The sequence below is a fragment of the Acomys russatus genome, chromosome 26, assembly GCF_903995435.1.
Source record: "Acomys russatus chromosome 26, mAcoRus1.1, whole genome shotgun sequence".
Classification (NCBI taxonomy): domain Eukaryota; kingdom Metazoa; phylum Chordata; class Mammalia; order Rodentia; family Muridae; genus Acomys; species Acomys russatus.
Window position 1 is genome coordinate 32,166,011 of NC_067162.1, and position 21,764 is coordinate 32,187,774.

The 21,764-nt window shown below is 47.3% G+C and overlaps 1 protein-coding gene across 3 annotated transcripts in view; it reads left to right on the forward strand.

Moving 5' to 3' along the window:
• Positions 1-21,764, forward strand: part of Wwp2 (WW domain containing E3 ubiquitin protein ligase 2) — a 110,948-nt gene that overhangs the window by 80,295 nt on the left and 8,889 nt on the right. For 2 of the 3 annotated variants that reach the window (XM_051169239.1, XM_051169238.1), the window contains exons 8-11: positions 4,990-5,079; positions 13,898-14,072; positions 18,551-18,605; positions 21,632-21,713. In XM_051169239.1, the coding sequence (XP_051025196.1) occupies positions 4,990-5,079; positions 13,898-14,072; positions 18,551-18,605; positions 21,632-21,713 (402 nt within the window). Of the gene's footprint in view, positions 1-4,989; positions 5,080-13,897; positions 14,073-18,292; positions 18,449-18,550; positions 18,606-21,631; positions 21,714-21,764 lie in introns of those variants that run through there. The other variant, XM_051169240.1, reaches the window with a different exon arrangement.

Consider the following 21,764-nt stretch of genomic DNA (forward strand, 5'->3'; position numbering starts at 1 on the left):
GGAGACCAAGCCAAGATAGTCGGGAGGCTTAATCTATGTGGGCCGGCAGAAGCAGGAGGCTTGTTTGACTGGTGACAGAAGTGACCCACTGCGCTGAGTGAATGAGGGACGGGATCTGTGTGACTCATGAATAGCTGTGCAGGTAAAGGAAGAGTGAGAGTTCTCAAAGAAAGGGAAGCAAGGCAGGTCGGGGTCGGGAAGACCCACACAGTCATTTAATCTGAGCAGGAGGCCAATTTTAAAAGGAAAACTGTAGATAGTAACAAGGCAGTGGGAGGAAGGTCTTGTTCCTCCGCTAACCGTTTTCCGGGCTGAATCAGTTGAGAGGGTTCATAAGGACACAGAGCACGGCTGGACAATAGCAGTCCCTGAAAGAGCATCTGTCATTCTGAGGATCAGCTGTGATCAAAGATGGAAGGGCAGAGCCCACCTAGGCCTGCGTGCTACAAAAGCCACCAGAGCTGTGGCTGCAGGGAAGGGGTTAGCACAGTTTGCATCTTGGCAGTTCAATACCGCCATGTGGATTAAAGCCATTCATTGCTCGGAAGTTGAAGCATTCTCCTACATCAAATTAGAATATTAGGCAAGGCATAGTAAAGCCGTTTCCTTTGTTCAAATGAAACGAATGAAAGTTAAAATGGAAACTGTATATGAGATGAGTCATATACTGAAAGGATTTTTTGTTGTTGTTTTGCTTTTTGTTTTGTTTTTTTCAAGACAGGGTCTCTCTGTGTAGTCTTGCCTGTCCTGGACTCACTTTGTAGACCAGGCTGGCCTCAAACTCACAGCGATCCACCTGCCTCAGCCTCCCAAGTGCTGGGATTAAAGGCGTGCGCCACTGAAAGTGTTTTTAAGAATAAAAGAAAAATATGTTTGGGGTTTTGTTTGTTGGTTAAGTCTCCAATTGCTACAGCAGGTATTTTCTCTTTTAAAGAAAGGTATTCCAGATGGATTTGGTAATGCATCACTCTAAATCCCAGTACTCAGGAGGCTAAGGGCGGAGGATGGGGAGTTTAAAGCCAGTATAGGCTGCATAGCAAGACCGTTTCAAAAAACAGAGTGTGGACACCCCACCAAATTATTGTGGACAGTTTTGGAAAATGAGGAGACCACTGTCAATAGGTCTTGACCTGTTCTTATGATTTTTTTATTTTTTTCTCGTTTGCCACGCCTCCTGCCCCTTTATGTTTTTACAGCGCTAAAAATGGGTCCTAGGGCCTTACACACGCTAGACATTTGCCCGACTACCAAGAGCAGACAGTGCTGCTCTTAATCGCTGAGCCATCTCTCCAGCCCTACAAATTCCTATTTTCAAACAAGCATTGCAGACAGAGTCAGTGAGATGGCTCAGTCTTGAAGCACTGGCTTCACAAACCTCATGACTTGAGTTCAATCCCCAGATCCCATGTAAAGGTGGAAGGAGAGAACCAGCTCCATAGAGTTATGTTCTGACCCTCACATGCATGCTGTGACACACACACATCTGCACACTCATTGTATATTCATACAGGCACACAACTGTATTGAGAATTCTGGAATTTTGGTTTCTTTTAAAAGTACAGAAATAGGGCTGGAGAGATGGCTCAGAGGTTAAGAGCCTTGGCTGCTCTTCCAAAGGTCCTAAGTTCAATTCCCAGCAACCACTTGGTGGCTCACAACCATCTATAATGAGATCTGGTGATTTCTTCTGACCTGTAGGCACATATGCAGGCAGAACACCAAAAACAAAAACAAAACAAAACCCAGAAATATTATAAGGACATGTGTTTGTTTTAATCGCAGGTGTGGTGATATGGGACTGGTTTGGAACAGCTGACTGTGATTTGTCTCATACTCTAGCAGAGGTGTGGTTTTGCCAGCTGCGGATACTTTTCTGCAAGCATGTGATGCTTTGAATTCTGGAGACTTCAGAGGGTGTATAAATGCTAACGCCCCATAGGTGGGGGTGGTGGCTGTTGGTTTTTCAGGGGTTTTGACTGTGGTTTGTTAGTAGTCATGGTCAAAGAAGAAAGAAAAGAAAAGAAATTAGATTCAGGGATCTCTCTCCCTTATAGCCTTCTTTCTCTCCTATCTAATGATAGGGGGTGAAATTGGGAGGATAGAGGTTGGGAAAAATAAGAACCCACAAAGTAGCTAAGACTAGCTACACACAACAGTTATACACACACACACACACACACACACACACACACACACACAAACAAAAACAAAAACAAAACAAGCACAGACTATAGTCAACTTCCTCCTAAAAGACCAGGCAGTATCCCAAAGTAGAAGGAAATGAAATCAGGGTAACTGGTGGGACTGTTATATCCTTCATGAAATAGCCTGGGGTCAAAACTGTGTCCTTTGTATAGGTTACTATATTCTGGACAAGTATGGTCTTTGCCAGACAGTGTGGGTACCAGGAGGGTTGGGATGGTAGTCCTTGGCGGTATTTGTGCTGCTTGAGTTGGCTGGATCTGAGTCAGCCATTGCCCTGTCTTTCTTTCATTAGCACAAAGGAGCCACCTCAGCATCCAGTCTTTTTTTGTTTTGTTTTGTTTTGTTTTTTCGAGACAGGGTCTCTTTGTGTAGCCTTGGCTGTTCTGGACTCGCTTTGTAGACCAGGCTGGCCTTGAACTCAGTGATCCGCCTGCCTCTGCCTCCCAAGTAGGATTAATGGAGAGCACTACCACCCTTGGCTTTTCAGCATCCCAGTCTTATACTAGCTTACACAGACTGGACCTCAGCTGTCAGACAACAGTACACTCTGTTGTAAGTGGTTTGTCCTCCTGTCTCTTAGCTCCCGGAATAATGACTCATAAGATTCAATTATTATTTTACAAATACTTAGGTCACATAAATAGGCTCTTCTCTGACTATCCCATAACTTAAAATAATCCATTTATTCTAATATACATCCTGTCACATCAGTACCATGCATCTGTTCTCATATCTTGCCAGCTAGAATCTCTCATGCCTGGCTCTATCCCAGTATCCCTTCTACCTGCCAGATGTCCCACCTATTTTCTGCTTCAGTAATAAGTCATATGTATTTTTTTATTTTTATTTTTATTTTTGTTTTTGTTTTTTTTCCGAGACAGGGTTTCTCTGTGTAGCCTTGGCTGTCCTAGACTCACTTTGTAGACCAGGCTGGCCTTGAACTCACAATGATCCACCTGCCTCTGCCACCCAAATGCTGGGATTAAAGGCGTGCGCCACTACTGCCCGACTGTCATAGGTATTTTTAATTGACAGGTATTGTATCCATATAGTACACAAGCGATTCCTTCTACAGCGATCTGTTCCTGGGTTCATGTAAATCCATTCCAAAGAGTCTTTGCTAATGTATCGTACAGTTTAGAAATAAATGCCATTGCTGGCTATATAGTGAGATCCTGTCTCAAAATAAATAGATAGATAAATAAATAAGATTTCATCATAAATATGTACAATGCTAGGAGAACAGGGCTAGTGACATAATTTTTTGAGGTTTTTGTCTTTGAGCTTGTTTTTTGTGTTGTTGTTGTTGTTGTTTTTTGTTTTTATTTATTTATTTATTTATTTCCTGAGTGTAAGTCTGTGCACCACACATATGAGTCCTCAGAGGCCAGAAGTAGGTTTCAGATACCCTGGGACTGGAGTTAAAGACATTTGTAAGCATGTGAGTGGGTGCTGGTAATCAAACATGGGTCCTCTGGAAGAACAGCCAGCACTTTTAACTACTGAGCCATCCCTCCAGCTGTATGATACAGGCTTCCCCCCGCCCCCCGCCACTTTTCTTTTTTTAATGTTAGCAGATTATGGCAGCTTAAAAGGCAGAAGTGAGTCCATGACTAAACTTTTGCAGAAACCATGAAACCCAAAGATTGGATGCAAATATTTTTAAGAAGTTCATTTTAGAAGGAAAACATTCTCAAATTCCATCGTATTTTTAAAAATTAATTTATTTTTATTTTATGTATAATGGTGTTCTGCCTGCATGTATGACTGTGTGAGGGTATCAGGTCCCTGGTACAGAATTACATACAGTTGTGAGCTACCATGTGGGTACTGGGAATTGAACCTGGGTCCTTTGGAAGAATAGCCAGTGTTCTTAACTGCTGAGCCATCTCTCCAGCCCTCTTTATTGTATTTTTTTTTTTTTTTTTTTTAGGATTTATTTACTTTATTTATTGCATATGATTGCTTTACAGAAGAGGGCAGCAGATCTCATTATTGATGATTATGAACCACCATGTGGTTGCTGGGAATTGAACTCAGGACCTTTGGAAGAGTAGGTCACGCTCTTAACCTCCTAGCCATCTCTCCAGCCCCTTTATCATATTCTTAAGGGATTTTTGAAACTCAAGAAGCACTGATTTGAAAAATCCATGCAGCAGCTGGAGAGATGGCCTGTCTGTGGTGAGGAGCACATGCTGCTCTTCCAGGGAACCTTAGGACCGCCCCCAGGTTGGGTGGCTTACCACTGCCTACAGCCCTAGCTTTCCTGGACACTTACACTCACATACATGTACCCTCACACAAACACACACATAATTAAAGATACATCTTTAAGAAAAGAAGGGAAAGGCTAGAGAGATGGCTTAGAGGTTAAGAGCACTGGCTGCTCTTCCAGAGGTCCTGAGCTCAATTCCCAGCAACCACATGGTGGCTCACAACCATCTGTAATGTGGTCTTGTGCCCTCTTCTGGCCTGCAGGTGTCCATGCAGGCAGAGCACTGTATACATAATACATAAACAAACAAACCTTTTTAAATAAAGAAAAGAAGGAAAAAACTCACGGAACCCAGGCTTATGGTGCTTAGGGGAATTTCCAGTGATCTCTGCTGTAGTTTGTCAAGAGGGTTCCAGCAGTAGCACAGAGTTGATGTGATACTGGGCTGACCTTGAATGTCATCTTTGGTGTTTTTCTTCTGAGCCCAGCTACGGTTAAAGACTTAACTCCTAACTAGGACAGTACCTTTCAGCTGAAGGGTCACACCTCCCTTTGGCTTTGTTTTCCAGATGGGAACAGAGAGAGCTACCCAACGGGCGCATCTATTATGTTGACCACAATACCAAGACCACCACCTGGGAGCGGCCTCTTCCTCCAGGGTAAGACCTGAGACTCTAGAATGATCGGGCATCTCTACCATGCCACCCGTGCACGCTGTCTTGACTGTACCCTGTCTTCTCTTTGCTGGCTTTCCCTTCCTTCCAGTCGCCCCGGCTCCCACCTGTCCTTTCCTCCACATGCATCATTGGCCCCAAATCATGGGCAAGGCTTTATTACTGGTTGTTGACAGGACACTGCAGTCCTAGGGACCAGAGGGCCGAGGAAGCCTCCTCGGCCTTAGCTTTCTATGAGGAGACACTCCTGTGAGAATTGGCACCTCAGTTTCTGACTTCAAAGGCAGCTGACAGTTACTCTGAGTCTCTTGATGACTTTTCCTCCCCAGTCACCTTATTCAGCCCTCATTCTTGGGGGATACTGTAATGTTTTGAGGGTTTCTGGAGTTAAATAGGGTACAGGGTGATTAAGAAAGAGAGATGGAGCCGGGCATGGTGGCGCACACCTTTAATCCCAGCACTCGGGAGGCAGAGACAGGCAGATCACTGTGAGTTCGAGGCCAGCCTGGTCTACAAAGTGAATCCAGGACAGCCAGGGCTACACAGAGAAACCCTGTCTCGAAAAACCAAAAAAAAAAAAAAAGAAAGAGAGATGGAAGCTGGGAAAGTGCTCAGAGATTAAGAGCACTGACTGCTCTTCCAGAGGACCTGGGTTCAGATCCCAGCACCCATGTCAGGTGGCCCCTAAGCACCTGTAACTCCAGCTCTAGGGGATCTGATTCCCTCTTTTAGCCTCTGGGGCAGCCATACATGTGCACATACCCACACACATACATATAACATAAATACAAATCTTTAAAGACAGACAGAGAAACAGGACTAACTGCTGGGGAGATGGACCCATTGGTTAAGTACTGCCATGCAAAGATCTGAGTTCACATCTCAACAGCAGTTTAAAAAGCCACAGAGAGCAATAGGGGAAGATGCCAGTGTCAACCTCTGACCTTCATGCACATGTACACAATCATACATAAGAACTTGTACACAAATGCAACATATATATGCATGTACAAAGAAAAAGAGAGTTGCTACATTTCCCTGTATAGCTTGCCCCACAAAGCGGGCGCTCCTAATCCACTGTGCTCGAGCACAGTAGACTTCTCCAAAACCAAAGGCTGAGAGAGACTTCCAAGTGGGGGAAGACCGTCCAAGTCCAAAAAGAAAAGGAGTTTGACTTCCTGTCTGCCAGGGATGGAAAGTTCCTTCCACATGTGTCTTCTGGTCTTGAGAACTTAAAAAAGGGAATACATTCTGCTCTCAAGAAAGACTCGCCCAAGGGCTGGGTGTTGGTGGCACACGCCTTTAATCCCAGCACTTGGGAGGCAGAGGCAGCCATGAATGACGTTGTTCCCCCAGCTTACCCAGGGAAACGGTGATGGCTGTGGGGGCTCTGGGAAGAGCCCCTGTGCTGTGTTGATTTCAGCTGTCAGGTAAGTGCCAGGCAAATCCCACCTCACCGCCTGGCTCCACAGATCTCCACAGATGTGCTGCTGCCGTTGCTCCACTTTCCAGCAGGGTGTCCGGTTTTCCTCTTCCTTCCTTGCTTGCCTGGGAGTGGTGCTCCTCATTTGTCATCTTTAGTGCTCACTCTTTCTCCTTGGACTTGAAATGAAGTGAAGGCTGCTAATGTTAAATATTAGATTCTTAAAGTGTTTTCCCCCTTCAATTTCCACTTTTTGGTTTTTTAAGACAGGGTTTCTCTGTGTTAGCTTTGACTGTCCTGGACTCACTTTGTAGACCAGGCTGGCCTCAAACTCACAGTGATCTGCCTGCCTCTGCCTCGCGAGTGCTGGGATTAAAGGAGTGCGCCACCACTGCCCAGCCAATTTCCACATTTGATTCTGGAAATGATGGAAAATGTTATACTATGGTGGACATTTTCAGGTATACATAGAGAGACTAGTCTACTGAGCGAGCCTTCATACTCACAGCCAGTTTTGTTTTATCTGTACCAGGGCTTGGTACGGTCTAACAGCAAGTGGACGAAATCCAGCCCTCCACCCATCTTTATAAATAAAACTTTCTTGGAACATGGCCATTCATTTGCTAGCCACTCTGTTTTCTCTCTTTTCTTTTCTCTTTCCTTTCAGTGTTACAGGAATCACACCCAGAGCCTTGGGTGTGGTCAGCATGGTAGGCAGTGCTGTACCTCTGAGCCACTCTAAGATTATGGGAAGGCTTGTTGTGGTTGGTCTGTTGGTATTTTGTCTTGTTTTTGAGACAGGCTCTCTCTGTGTAGCCCTGGCTGGCCTAGAGCTTGTATGTAGCAGGCTGGAATCCAGAGTGCTAGGATTAAAGGCACGTCCTGCCATATTTGGCCCAGTTGGTTTGGGTTTTTTGTTTTGTTTTTTTGGGGGGGGAGGTGTTTTTGTTTTTTGAGACAGGCTTCTCACTCTGAAGCCTAGGCTGTTTTGGGACTCACTTTGCCTCACTAAGTAGCCCAAGCTGTCCTTGAACCCACAGTGATTCTTTGCCTCAGTCTCCTGGGGGCTGCATTCATTTTGTTTTTAATGGCTGCAGTCATTCTTCAGTGACACAATCAAGTGACTACAACACAGACTGTATGGCCCCCAGACGGTTTTAAACACTTGCTTTATAAACATTTCCAGTCTGTGATCTGACACCTTCATCCACCTTCATTGCTTGTCTTGGTTTAGGTTATTTGGAGGCAGATCCTTTACATTATCATTTATTCATATTTCAGTACACACTTCTAGAATATGCCATTAACCAGCCTCTATTCCCAGCACATGGGAGGCAGAAGAAAGTGGATCCCTGTGAAGTCAACCTGTCTACATAGTGAGTTTCAGGACAGTCAGGGCTACGTAATGAGATCTAGTCTTGAGAGAACAAAGAGTCACTACAGTAAAACTGTCATGTTGTTAGTATAAGCGATGGTGTGTCAGAACTACAGAACTAGACCACCGTGAACAAAAAGAGAGATTGATTTGGGATCACAGTGCCAAGGCCATCTAGAGACGGCAGGAAGCAGAGAGAAGAGGGAAATGGTGGAAATACAAGCCAATGTTATATGACAGCCAGCAGGGTGGGGGTCTGAGTGACAGACTGTCCCTATCATCCAGAACTAGGTGTGCTTGTAGTTGATGGTGGGGGAAGCTTAAGGAGTTTCCTGGAGGATTAAGGAGGTTCCTGATGAACAGAAATTCCATAAAAGATCTACCTTTCTAGCAAATGGAAAACTTTAGGCTTGCTCACCTGGTAACAGTCCTTCTGTTTAGGGCACTGTCACCAGCACTGTCGGTTCTGGGGAGAGGGAGCTTTGTCCTGGCAGGATTGCTCCATATCATCCAACACCAGTCAGGGTTTGCACTTCTTTAACTGTGTCACACGTCAGGCCTTGAGTGAACACTTTGACTCACACATTTGAACTTTAGATCAGGAATGCTGTAGAGTGTGCTGTTGCTGCCTCCGAACCCTCTGGTCAATAGGACGTATAGACATTGTCAGTCTCAAGAGATCCACCAGCCTCTGCCTCCCAGGTGCTGAGATAACAGGCTTGCGTCTCCGCTCCAAGTGGATGTGTAGACACTGACACATTTGAGTGGAGCTGAAGTAAAGTGGGTTTCTAAGGATGGCGAGGGGCTGACTGCTCACTAGGTATGAAGATGGGACACCAGTCAAGCTTTTTTCTTTCTAGGATGGCGTCGTTGTTACTAGATTTTTTTTTTTTTTTTTGAGACAGACTCTCATGTAGCCCAGGGTGACATAAGGTTGCTATACAGCCAAGGCTGACCTCCAACTGCTGATCTTCCTGTTTTTATTTCCAAATGCTGAGATTACCAGTGTGTACCATCTCACCTGGTTTATGCAGTGTAGGAATGGGACCCAGGACCCTCTTGTACGCTAGGCAAGCCCTTTGCCAACCTAGCCACACCCTAGCTCTTCAGGACAGTTTTCAACGTTCTCCTGGAAGATGCCCGTCTTGATACCCAGCACAGAATTTTAAGTGAGGGGCTCTTATTTCCTTGTATAGTAGGAAACCCAGAAAGAGTGTAAACATTGACACAGTCAAAGAGAATTCTCTGCCTAGGGTAGTGTGAGATATGATCACAAACATATCAACGTCAAAGGACTCACTTTATCATGTTCACCCTATTATAGCAAATCCATGGCAACATATATACAGCCCAGTCCTTTTCTTCTGGAACACCAAGTGTCAGACCTGGCAGCCAACGATGATGCATCGTGTGCTCTTTGGTCAGTCTTTAGCGGTGCTCAGAGCAGAGCCAGGCAGAGGTTTGCTGTAGAATGTCGGCGTTAGATGAGCCTTACAGACACTGTAGAAGGCCTAGGGTTACATGCAGCAGGAGGGTGGCATCAGTGGAGGTGCCAATGTGCATGTGGGTGTGCAGGGAATGGTACATGAGGTGGAGGGTTTGAGTAAAACCAGACGCTCCAGGTGGGCCCAGGGAAGCCTTTGTTTTTAATATAGTGCTCCATGGAGCCAAAGTAAACAGGCTGCCTGGGCCCTCAAACACTACTCTGCTCTTAAAGATTAAAACTCTGTACAAGATTTTATGGGAAATAAATGGTTGAAATATCCAGCTTAGAAGTTTAACATTCTAGGCTGGAGAGATGGCTCAGCACTTAAGAGCACTAAGTGCTCTTCCAGAGGGCCTGGGTTCAACTCTCAGCGCCATATGGTGGCTCACAACTGTCTGTAACTCCAGTTCCAGGGGATCTGACACCCTCATACAGACATACATGCAGTCAAAACACCAATGTACATAACATAATAATAAATAAATTACTAAAAAAAGAAATTTGGCATTCTGGAACTAGAGACATGGCTCAGCTGAGAGTGCTTGTTGCTCTTAGTTCAGGTGGCTCACAGCTATCTCTAACTCCAGCTCCAGGGCATCCAGAGCCCTCTTCTGGCCTCCAGAAACACTCATAGGTATGTGCCTTGTGCATGTACTCAAGTGTACACACTTGTGTACACACACACACACACACACACGTCTTTAAAAAAAGTCTGATATTCACCATAGTGGAGGATTTCTAGGTAAACATGTAAATTGTGTATTTATTCCATTCTTCCTGAAAATCTGCTAAATCAATAATACATTTATTTTAATAAAAGCACAAATGGTCAAAAATAAGAGATAGTCATGTATGGTAGCACATGCCTGTAATCCTAGCGTAGGAGGTAGAGGTCAGGAGATCAGAGAGAAGTTCATGGAATTATGGAGGAATTTTAATTCAGAACATGGTTGTTCTGGCAAGAGATCACATTCAGAGATCTTCTAGGTCTGTGTGATCTGGCTGGAATACAAACATGCCTTTAATTCAGGAGACAGAGGCAAACAGATCTGAGTTCAAGGCCAGCCTGGTTTAGAGAAAGAGTCAGGTTTAAAAAAAATTCTTTTTTTTTTACGTCCAAGCATGGTGATACATGCCTTTAATCCCAAACAGTGAAGATAGAAGCTAATTTGTAGAAGGAGGCACCCAAATATGCTGGGCACAGTGGCACACGCCTGTATTCCCAGAACTTGGGAAGCAGAGGCAGGCGGATCTCTGTGAGTTCAAGGCCAGCCTGGTCTACAAGTCGAGTCCAAGACAGCCAGGGCTACACAGAGAAACCCTGTCTCAGAAAAAAAAAAAAAAAAAAAAGAGGAGGAGGCACCCATGTTTGAAAGTGATGTTTAATTGAGTGGCAGAAAAAGAAAGTGACAAATCAGAGAAGACAGAATAGTATATGTCCCGCTCTTACAAGAAGAGAGAGGAAAGGGAAGCTGCTTAAAGGGCAGTGCAGAGAGAGGTTGAGTGTAGACGCAGCCAGAGGGTTAGAAAACGTTGCTGGAGTCAGTTAGAGGCCAAGCAGAGCATTGCAGGGGCTGAGAGAGAAGCCAGGTTGAGTAAATCAGCCGGGAGAGGAGTTTAAGGCAGAACAGCTGAGTTGAACCAGCCAGCGCAGAGCTCAGTAAGAACAAGAAAGGGTGAGCTTATTAAGCAGTAAGTCTCAGAGGCTGCAAACATTCTAAAGGCCAAGGTTAGATTGTAGAGGCTAGAAGCTTCCAGGGATAGGCCTAGGTTAGCCGACTGAGACAGCAACTGAAACGAGAGTTACAGTTCCTTTTACAGGGAAGAATGAAGGGGATAGAGAAAGAGGGAGACAGCTAGACAGAGCACACAAGGAGATACTGACCAAAGTGTCTTTCCTGACAGGTAAGTGGTAGAGCGGAAAGAGCCTGAGGTTGCGGCACAGAGCTGCAGAGACCCTAAGAAAGGGCAGGGCATGAGAGGAGGACCTAGAGACCACTTCAAGGGCTTTGTCCCAGAGCAGTACCTCACTCCCATTCTGCTGCCACACACGCGTGTTTGAACACATACCTCCTGACACATAGACATACATGCAAACATATACCGACACAGCCATGTGACCTGGTACTGGCCTTGAAAAGCTTTTCAGAGACCTGGACCAGTCTTGGGGGCACAAGCCATAACTGCATATATAGGCGGACTGAAGAAACCACCCCTTAGGATGAAGGCTGGAGAGTTTTTTGCTGAGGAAATTTGCCAGCCCACATGAGAACTGTGGACTGTGACCCTGAGGACCTCTGACCCAGCTGAGCCACTTCCTCAGTGAGGACAAGCGCAACCTGCAACTCCCTGAGCACTCAGCCTGCTCCTGGCTCATTCCAGATGTGGCTGCACAACCCAAGAGCAGCAGTGGGGTGTGGAGGACTCACTATTAACCACACAGGGAGCACCCCACCCCTCAAGGACAAAAAGGAACACCAAAGTATTGTTGTTTTTATAGTTATCAGTATTGGCCTTGAGTTCACAGTGAGTATCCCATCTCTGCTTCCTGAGTACTGGGATTACAGGCATGAAGCACCATGCCAGCTTCTGAACTTTAACTAATATCCTCAAGGGCTTGGGAGAAAAAATGAAAATATAGCCTGGGCTAGCATGGTTCTTTTTGCTAGCATGTTTTTATTTTATGTGTACCACTGTTTTGCCTGTGTGTATGTATGTGCACCTACATACCTGGTGCCCAGGGAGGTCAGAAGAGGGTGTCAGATCCTCAAGACCCGAGATATAGACAATGGTGAGTTGCCATGTGGGTGCTGGACTTGAACCCAAGTCCTGTGTGAAAGCAACAAGTGATCTTAACCAGATATGAATCAATATTTCAGCCCCTTAATCTCAGTCCTGGGAAGCAGAGGCAGGAGGATCAGCATTCAAGGCCATCCTCAGCTAAATAATGAGTTGGAAGCCAGCCTGAGCTACCCGAGACTATGTCAGAAACACCCAAAAGACAAAAAGAACCCAAAACTCATTGGAATGTTTAGAGACATGTACATTATAAGATGAGTTTAGGGGACCTGGTACCCAAGTCTGAGTCCTAGCAAGAGAAAACAGAGAATAGGAAGGGACTATTGTAATAAAAATAGAAACTCCCAAGCCTGGGCGCTGGCAAGATAGGTGAAAGCGCTTGTTACTAAACTTAGCACCTTAGTTCAATCCCTGGAACCCACACACTCCTGAAACCTGTCCCCTGACTACCATATGTATACATGTTCAGTCTGGCGCTTGTGCGTGCATGCACACACACACACACACACACACACACACACACACACACACACACACGTAATTTAAAATTCTTTTTAAAGGAAAAAAAAAAGCTGGCCATCATGGTGTACACCTTTAATCCCAGCACTCAAAAGGCAGAAGCAGGGGAATCTTGATCTACATAGTGAATCCCAGGACAGCCAGAGCTACATAGGGAGACCCTCCCTCAAAAAGTCCAAAAAGAAAAGAATTGCCAAAATGGAAATATGTTGTATCCAGACCCAGTGCTCAGCCTGGAAACTAAAGAATGACCCACCCAAGCCACAGCTAATGGAACTTCAGGGTGCCAAAAAGGTTGGAAGCTTCCAGATGGAGACAATAGGGTCCACAGAAATGCTTGGGAGTCAAGAATGCCTCAGCAGCTGTAGAGTGGGCCATTCCACTAAAGATGGAAAGTGGCTTCCTGCAGCTTTGACATTCCAGTGTGGAAAATGGAAAAAAGGCAGTCAGACATACTCAGAAAGTACCATGTGAGTTACTACATCAAATGAGAGAAGCCAACCCAGAAGAAAGGATGGGGCAGCACACAGCACCTGTGGACCCAAGCAGAGTCCATTGCAAGTCCTATGGGGAAGAGGGATGAGACAGCAGAGGAGAGCAGAATATTGTGGACATACAACTCCTGCTCTAGAGGAAGGGTGTGGGAGAGGTCACCTACCCTTTTAGAACAATAAATCACAAAAATTGGTGTGCACCTTTAATCCCAGCACTCAGGAGCCACAGGCAGGTAGATGTCTGAGTTCAAGGCCAGCATGATCTAGAGTGAGTTACAGACTACATAGTGAGACCCTGTCTCAAAAAAGAAGTCAATATCCAACCCAAATTAATCATTATAGGGAGTTTATCTGCTCACGTGATGACAAATTTTAGGTGCTCTGATTTCTCAGGAAGCTATAGACCTCATGTCTCAGTGCTCTAACCCAGCTTCCTCTTCTGCTGTCCTGGCCTGCTAGCTAATGGGCCGGCTTTACTGTAGAGCTGAGCGAGTGGATGCTGCGTCTCTGCTTTCTCAAGACTGCTTTTCTCCCCTAGAATTCTAAGCAAACACCCCGAGATTCACTTTGATTGTTCCAGCATACATCCCATGCCCACTTGTGGCCCAGGCAATTCAACTCCTTGCAAGGCATCCTGAGAATATTTTTAGAAGTTAGTGGCGTGGGGCTGGGGGGGCGGACAGCAAAGATGAGCTCCTTGTTTCCAGGTGGGAAAAGCGCACAGACCCCCGAGGAAGGTTCTACTATGTGGATCACAACACCCGGACGACCACCTGGCAGCGCCCAACTGCTGAGTACGTGCGCAACTATGAGCAGTGGCAGTCCCAGCGGAATCAGCTGCAGGGGGCCATGCAGCACTTCAGCCAAAGATTCCTGTACCAGGTGAGAGCGCGGGAGCCTGCCAGGAGTGGGGTGGCAGCCGGCAGCCACGCACACACACAGTATAGAGCGCCTGGTGAGCAGGAGAAAAGGGTGGCCAGAGATGTCAGTACTGCACACGCAGACTTACTCCTCACGTGTCCTGCTCTGGCCAGTGCGGCAGAGCATCTGAAGCTGGTTCACCGTCTTTCTTGGTGTTCTCATGAGTGGTCTTGGCTCCCAAACCGAGGAGGCCTGTGGCAGCTTTCTTTTGCCCTGTTTTTATCCAACTTCTCTGTAATCTTTAAAGGTCTGAGAAAGGGGTCTCCTCTTTGGCCCAGATTTCAAGTTCTTCCACAGGTTTTTTGGGTAGAACTGGGAGAGTTCTGGCTTCACTTCTGCCCGGTCTTTTTGCAGTTTTTCTTTTTCCGCCTCTGTCATTTTAGCAAACTGTTGGGGTTAAAGTTTGATGGGGGTGCAGCTTAAGAAGGAAACTTTACTGCAAAAACAGTTTCCTTTCTGAGTGTCGTGGGATGGTTTTCTTAGTTTAGCTGCCACATGGAGGCTCTGCATGGATTTTGGGAGTTACCTTGTTTCTGTGAAATAGAAGATGTCTTGTACTGAAAAAATGTGGTGGTGGGAACTTTTTTTTTTTGGTCTGCTCTGAATGTCTCAGTTGGTTTTCTCCTGCTTTTGGTTTCCCTCTCGTTTGCTGTGGTGCCATGTCCTGCTTACAAGTAAGAAGGCTTGCTTTCATACGGTTATTTTGGGGTTTGGCCTTGGCCCAGGGTTTGCCTAGGAGACTAAGAACTGATACTGAGCTAGCTGCAACCCCATCACCACCCCCCTCCCCCATCCTCTTCTCGCTGGGCTTAAACTGAGATCTTGTTCTTCGCTGTACTTTAAAGAACATGAACCATAGTGTATCCAGATGGCAGGCTCCTGCCATCCCTTCCTGGCCTGCCTCCATGTACATGCACCTTTCCATCTTCCCTGGGTTACTGTGCTCTGTATTACTGGTGCTTTCTTTTTCATACTGCCTAAGGTGCCTTTGCTGCTCTGAATTAGCATGCCTATGTTTCTGTTTGCTTCACCCTTGCCAACTCCTTTTGCCCTGTGTTCGTGTCCCTGCTGTGGTCCACTGAGGATACCAGCAATCTTGCACGTTGTGTCATTGCACCAGCACTGGGCCCGCTGGCTCCTGTTTATGTGGTATCTCTATTGTCATTCCACCTTGTCCTCCTCTGATGACTAAAGGAGGAAGTCGGTCTACAGTGCCAACGCAGGCCAGTCATTCTGTGGTTCCTACTGTGTGCACTCGGATCCTACCTCCCCAAAACACATGGCTCCATCTTCCCTCAGAGAGCCCTTGGACCACGTTCTCAGGCCCTTGGACTTCGCTGTGGGTCCATCAGGTCCGCCCTGCAAACATGATGCCTGCCTTCTCCTCTGCACCCTCTGGCCTTTCAGTGTCTGTCCTACCTCTGGCTGTGCTTTGTACACATTCTTTATTTCTAAGCTTGCATCTTAAAATACTACTGGGACTTCATGTTTAATCCCAGAGGGATTTGAACTCATGTGAGCTTTCTGGCTCACGGCTGCGCCCTGGGCCTCCAGGAAGGTGGTTCAACAGTCACACTTACATGTCTGCTTATGAGGGACAGTGCCTTGTCTCTCAGTTACCTGCACCTCCATGTGCTCTCTTTTTGGGCATCAGTCTCCTTGTCCTGTCTGTGTGCTTTTCAGCCTCTGCTCTGTGCACCACACTTGGGCCCTCAGGGAAGATGCAGAGAACAAGTATTTAGTTGCCTAGTGAAGACATGGGATTTGCTTGGGATTTTTTTGGTCCTGATGCAAAGCTTTCATTTACTGTTTTTCTTTTCTTCCTTCCTTCCTTTTGTTTTTGTTTTTGTTTTTTGAGACTGTGTAGCCTTGCCTGTTCTGGACTTGCTTTGTAGACTAGGCTGGCCTTGAACACTCAGCGATCCACCTGCTTCTGCCTTCCTGAGTGCTGGGATTAAAGGTGTGGGCCACCACGCCTGGCTCCCTTCCTTTTCTTATGATTTGAACTGTAAAATGTACCTTACAGAAGAAATATCCTGAAAAAAACCAAGTGATCCCCTTTAGCTATAAATGCTTGCACTGCGGCCTTCAGTCTCACCCCTCCCTTTCCTGTCTGTCTTTCCGTCTCTGTCCTTCTTACAGACTGAGATGTGGTGAGTGGAGTTGACATAATAAGAACTGCGTTGGGGGGAGGGGAGTGTATGGTACCAAGGAAACTGAGTAAAGAGTTCTGTAATGAAGGAGCGCCCACATCATGTGACGTTAAGGATAGAAACAACAAAACTAAACCACAAATAGCAAGGGTTAAGAAAAGTGTTCTTAGCTAGGCACAACGGTCCACACCTGTAGTCCCAGCTGCTTGGGAGGCTGAGGCAAGGAGGTCGTTTGAGCCTGTTTGAAGCTCTAGAGAAGGTAAGAGAAGAGCAGACCGATGCGTATTTTGGTTCCAGGTTCTGTGCCATCAGTAAAGACCTTGGGCCTGGTTGTACATTTAAGTATAACCTACACATTCCAGAGTAGCCCAGGCTTATATGCCTATTGCGTCTTCTTTTTCTTTCTTTCTGGCTCTCTTTTGTTGTGTTATTTATTTTTTGAGGCCTAGATGAGGACCTTGCTATGTAAACCAGGCTAGCATTGAACTCACAGAGACCAATTTGCCTCTGCCTCCCAAGTGCTGGGATTAAAAGTCTTTGCCACCACACCTGGCTTGTTTCAATTGCAGCCTGGGCATATGCTCAGTGTTGAGAGCATTCGCCTAGCATATGTGAATCCCTGGTTCAGTCCTTGCCGGCTGCAGGCATGCCTGTTCTTGCTTGCTGCAGGCATGCCTGTTGCTCAGCTCTGACATGCCACCCTCGGTTCGGCCTGTTGTCTGATGGGGGCATGTGTTTCACATTCGCTCCTCAGCTTCTGCTGCTAAAAACTTTCATGAAGACTCTTTCACTTTACCTGTGAAACTGAGCAGGGGTGTTCTGAGATCCTACGCCTCAGCACCGCCTGCCCTTCCAGTGCTCAGACACACGCCCAGATGCCCAGTGTGAACTGGGGAGGTTTTTAGTATTGGGGCAGATCTGAATTGGGATGGAGGTGGTGGTAATGGGAGCCAAACCGAGGCCACCTTCCCCCAACTGTGCACAGCTTTCTTTGCACCGTGTGGCAGGAGGCCCTCTACTGAAAGGGTCCTGTCCCATCAAGGAACCTATGGTTTCAAGACTTGAATGACTCTGTTGGAACTCACTTGGAAGAGGAGCCTGTGTTGCCACCTTGGGAAGAAAGTTTCTCTGTCCCTTCAGTTGGGGGTAGAGGGGAGGGCTGTGGGGGCAGTGCGGTGGCGGCAGCGGAGGGCGGGGGGGCCGGTTGGGTGGCAGTGGCGGGCCACCAGTATTTGCTCAAGCCCAGACTGAGCTCCATTCATCCTCTTTGCTCTTGTGTGTGGCTCTGTCATCCCCAGATGGAGCCAGCCAGGTCTGCAGCTCGAAGTCTGCATTTAGAACTTGATCCCCCTAATATGATGCTTAAATCCTAGTAAGTGAAATAAAAATGAGTGCAGGAGAAACACTACTCGTTTTATTTAACTATGAAAAGTTCTTGACAGAGCACTCCTGCTTCCCGAAGGCTATGAGAACTCTCCATCTATGGCAGCCCTTCCCCTGGGACCTTGATGCAGAAATAGGCTGAAGGGCGCTAGTGTAAATAGTGACCCTGACGTCCTGGAGCCCCTACCCCCTTCTCTTTCACAGGCCCCAGCCCCACCTCCCCAGACAGGCAAATGCAGAACACTGAGCAACTTCAGGTTCAGCTAGAGGGAGAATAAAGGTGCTTTGTGAAGAGGAAGGAAAACATTCCTGGGGGAGGTGAGGGGCTTGGGGCATGAAAGTGCCCTCAGTCTGGGTGGATGCTGCACACCCAGGAGGGAGGTGGTGGGAGGAGGGCCGGGCCCCAGCCAGGAAGCCCTGGGCGTGGGCAGGCCTTGTGGGAATGATTTCATTGGAAAGGCCTGTGGTATTTTTCCCCCTCCTGTGTGTGGTTCTTGGAGAAAGTTGGAGGTGGTGAGGGTTTCAGTTGCCTTGGACGCCAGGAGCAGGAGCTGAGCAGAGGTCTGCAGCGGGCTGGAGGGGAGCTTGCTCTAAGCCCTCCTGCCATGCACCGGCCTGGCTTCTGCCTGGAGCCCTTGCCCACCATCCTCGGAACACCTCTAGCCCCACTTGCTCTCCCTGCCCCTACCTCTGTTGGTGATGCATAGACTCTTTTTTCGGGTTTTTCTTAACAAAGACTTTAAAGGGGCAGATGCTATCTGAGGTCCTGCTGCATTCTCTGCTCAGGGCTAAAATGTGGAAGTGAGTCTTTGGCTTTTTTACTTCTATTGATCCATTTATTTTTAACCATAGTCTTTTTTTTTTTTTTTTTAACTTCTGTGTTCTCCTGTTTCTTGTGTTTAGTCTTCAAGTGCTTCGACTGACCATGATCCCCTGGGCCCCCTCCCGCCTGGCTGGGGTAAGTATTGAGTTTGTGGCCTTGTGTTTGGTCTCGTACCATTCTGTCCCCATCTCCTGCATATGCTGTCCCTCGGGTTTTCGTTGCACTTAAACATGTGCCTGAAGACAAGCAGTTTGAGTGATGGCAGTGGGAGAGCCAGCAGGCTTCTCCTGTGCCACTGCAGCACTCACCCGCCACAGCTTAAGGAGTGTGACCCCAAGAAAGAGTTCCCCAGGCTGCTATGGGATTGTTGTGTTTGAGTCCTGAGTTTCAGGGGACTCAGAAATCTACCAAATCCTGATGCATCTAATGTCTACACAGACTTCCTTCTGTCTGACTCTGGTTTAAGACACCATCCTAACAAATCTTCTTCTTTGCAGTTGAGACACTGGAGGGTGGGCAGCAGCTTAATTTTGATTAGTACCGACCACTTTTGTTTGTGGTTCGGTTGTAAGCGAAAGACGCAGAGTTGCATGCTGGGTGTCGGTCCTAAGAGTGCCGCACTACTGGGTACGGTAGTGGCTGGGCCTCCCTTGTCGTCAGCAGCCACTCCCCACTCATCTTGGGTCCTTGGTATGTTTGCCAAGAGTTAAGGCACGAGCATCCATTAAGAGCCAGGCATCCACGACTTGGGAGAAATTGTAGGTTTCATGGCTATTCTAGGAAGGAGTACTGTGAAAAGAATGAAAGCTTGGCTTGAAGGAAGGAAGAAAGATTTAAAGAAACAAAGAAAAGTACAAAGAAAAAAGTCATTAGAAATGGCAAGACCCAGGAAACTGCAGCTTTCTGAGCTGGGCAAGATTTTGTTCAACCCTTCAAGAGTTCTTGATGCCAAAGGGAGCAGTTGTCACAGGAATAAGCAGGTGCTGGGTTTAATTTCTTGGTCGGGGTAGTAGAAGCTGGTAAGTGCTCGTGTGGTGGGATGATGCGGGTGGTGAAGGGCCACTGGGACGGTGACAGTGATATCAAGGGCATCTCCAGGATGAGCTACTTTAGGGCTAGGTCTCACAGCTGCTCCCTAACAGTAATTTAAGACGTTCTCTCAACTCCTGTGGAGTGAGCTCCTGGTACATTCCGGATCATCAAGAGTCTCCCCTATCCTAGCAGGAAATATTGGCTGGTCAAAACCCATGGATTATTGAAACCCCATGCATACAGATGACTTGCCTGGCTCCCTGGCCCCTAGTGTAAGGTGGCTGGCATCTCTAGAGTGAGCAGGACAAACATTAGGTTAGAACTTGCAGGTCCAGACATGGGTGAGGAAAGTGCATTAGGCTAAACAGAAGTCTGTAGTGCCATGTGGCACCTGGCGACTTAGTCTGGACTGGAGTTTGGTTTTGGCTGCGCACGGGCAGTCAGCTTTGTCACCTGCACGGAGTTCTTTCTATAGCCGTCTTGTAAAGGACAGTCACCAGTGAGAGTACTGTGGAAACCTGAAGACAGTTCACAGGTGCGAAGTGTGTGAGCATGCGAGGTAGGGAAAAAGGAGTCACACTGAGGGTCAGCGTGTTCATGTGTAGTCAGAGAGCAGAAATGCTCTGTATGTGAGAAGAGAACCTTTGAGGTTGGGCATGGTGGCGTTTCTCTATAGGTGTAGCCCTGTGGAGGCTGAGGCTGGAAGAATGTAAGAGTTGGAAGAAAATGCTGTGACAACAATACAGTATTTGGGGTTCTGGGTTGGGGTCCCCAGGGCTGTCGCAGGGGCTGCCTCCTCCAAAACGGTAAGAAGAATGGAAAAGCAAGGCCAAAAGAGAATGCCTTTTATGGTGAGTCTCTTGGCCTTCCCTTTGGCCTTAGGTCTCAAGTGCCCTTGTACTTCTCCAAGGAGCCCTCCGGAATATCTTTAGCTACTGTTTGGGGGTTTGGGACACATCCGATTTGGGGCTACATCTGTTCCTGAGCACCCTTAGCATGTGACAAATGTTACCATGTCTATTTGCCCCTAAAACGTGGTGTTGCTGTGTTCACAAAGGACCCTCCCCATCCCTGCAGTACAGAACTATTCACTGCAGGCTGCCTGTGGGTATGTAGGTCTCCAAGCTGTAGCAACACAAGGCAAAGTGGCCATCAGCTCAGACCCGCGGGAACAGATCACCCGCTTTGTAATTGGCCTTAGCTTTGGCCCTTGGCTGAGCAGCCATGGAGGAAGTCATTTTACAACAGTGGCTCCTGAGCTGGGCCAGCCAGTCCTGCAGAAACCTTAGGGTGGGGGCGGAGGTGAGGGTTTGGTGGAGGTGCTTTCCAAGGGCAGACATACACACTAGCTGGGATTGAAGGTCTATAAAGGCTCCAGCCACCGCCTGTTCTTTATTTCCCTTATTTTCTGAGCTTTCTGAGGGTTTGGTTAACAAAAGCCTATTCACAAAGTCTCAGTTATGTAGACAGCAGGTGAGGCGCAGAGTCAGAAGCTAGACCTCAGAGGAGATAGAAACTAGCCCTGCTTGGTTCTAGAAGGGAGCAGGGGCTGGTGGTGGTCTCCCCATTTCTTTCTCCTCAGTTTTAAGGTTCCTCTAGCTCCTGGGACTAATTATTGTTTAATTTTACTGTCAAAGAGTGAGAGGAGTTAGTATTGCTTGTTGCCAGGAAAGAAACAGCTTTGAGGCTCAGGCGCTTCCTGGAAAGGCAGCCTTGTTGGAGCTCGGCGTTTGCTCCTGTTTTCTCCTACCCACCCAGAGCTGGTGGGTCACCCTCCATTCTACTCTCTGAGGCTGGCAGGAGGCTGGCAGGAGGCTGGCAGGGCAGTCATACTGCACACAGCTGGGTCAGCAGGGTTAGCTGTCTATAGCACCCTGCCACCCTTCCTTCTGACAGGCCAAGCAACCACAGAGTTGGGAATGGGTGTCCCCTTTCTTTGCCCAGCAACAGGTAAAGGCTTTTTGGCTTTTCCACCAATGGCAAGTGTAAGTGGGCCGGGCTCTCGCCTCTTAAGCTTCTGTAGCAGGTTGGCAATGGGGATAGGGAGTCTGACCCATCACACAGGCAGCAGAGCCCAAGGACAGACTGTTGAATCTGATTGCACTCTCTCCTTTCATCTTCTGTGGCAGAGAAGAGGCAGGACAATGGACGGGTGTATTACGTGAACCACAACACACGAACTACCCAATGGGAGGACCCTCGGACCCAAGGGTGAGGATTCAGGCAGAAGGGCCATAAGGGATGAGCTGCCGTGAGGGCTCT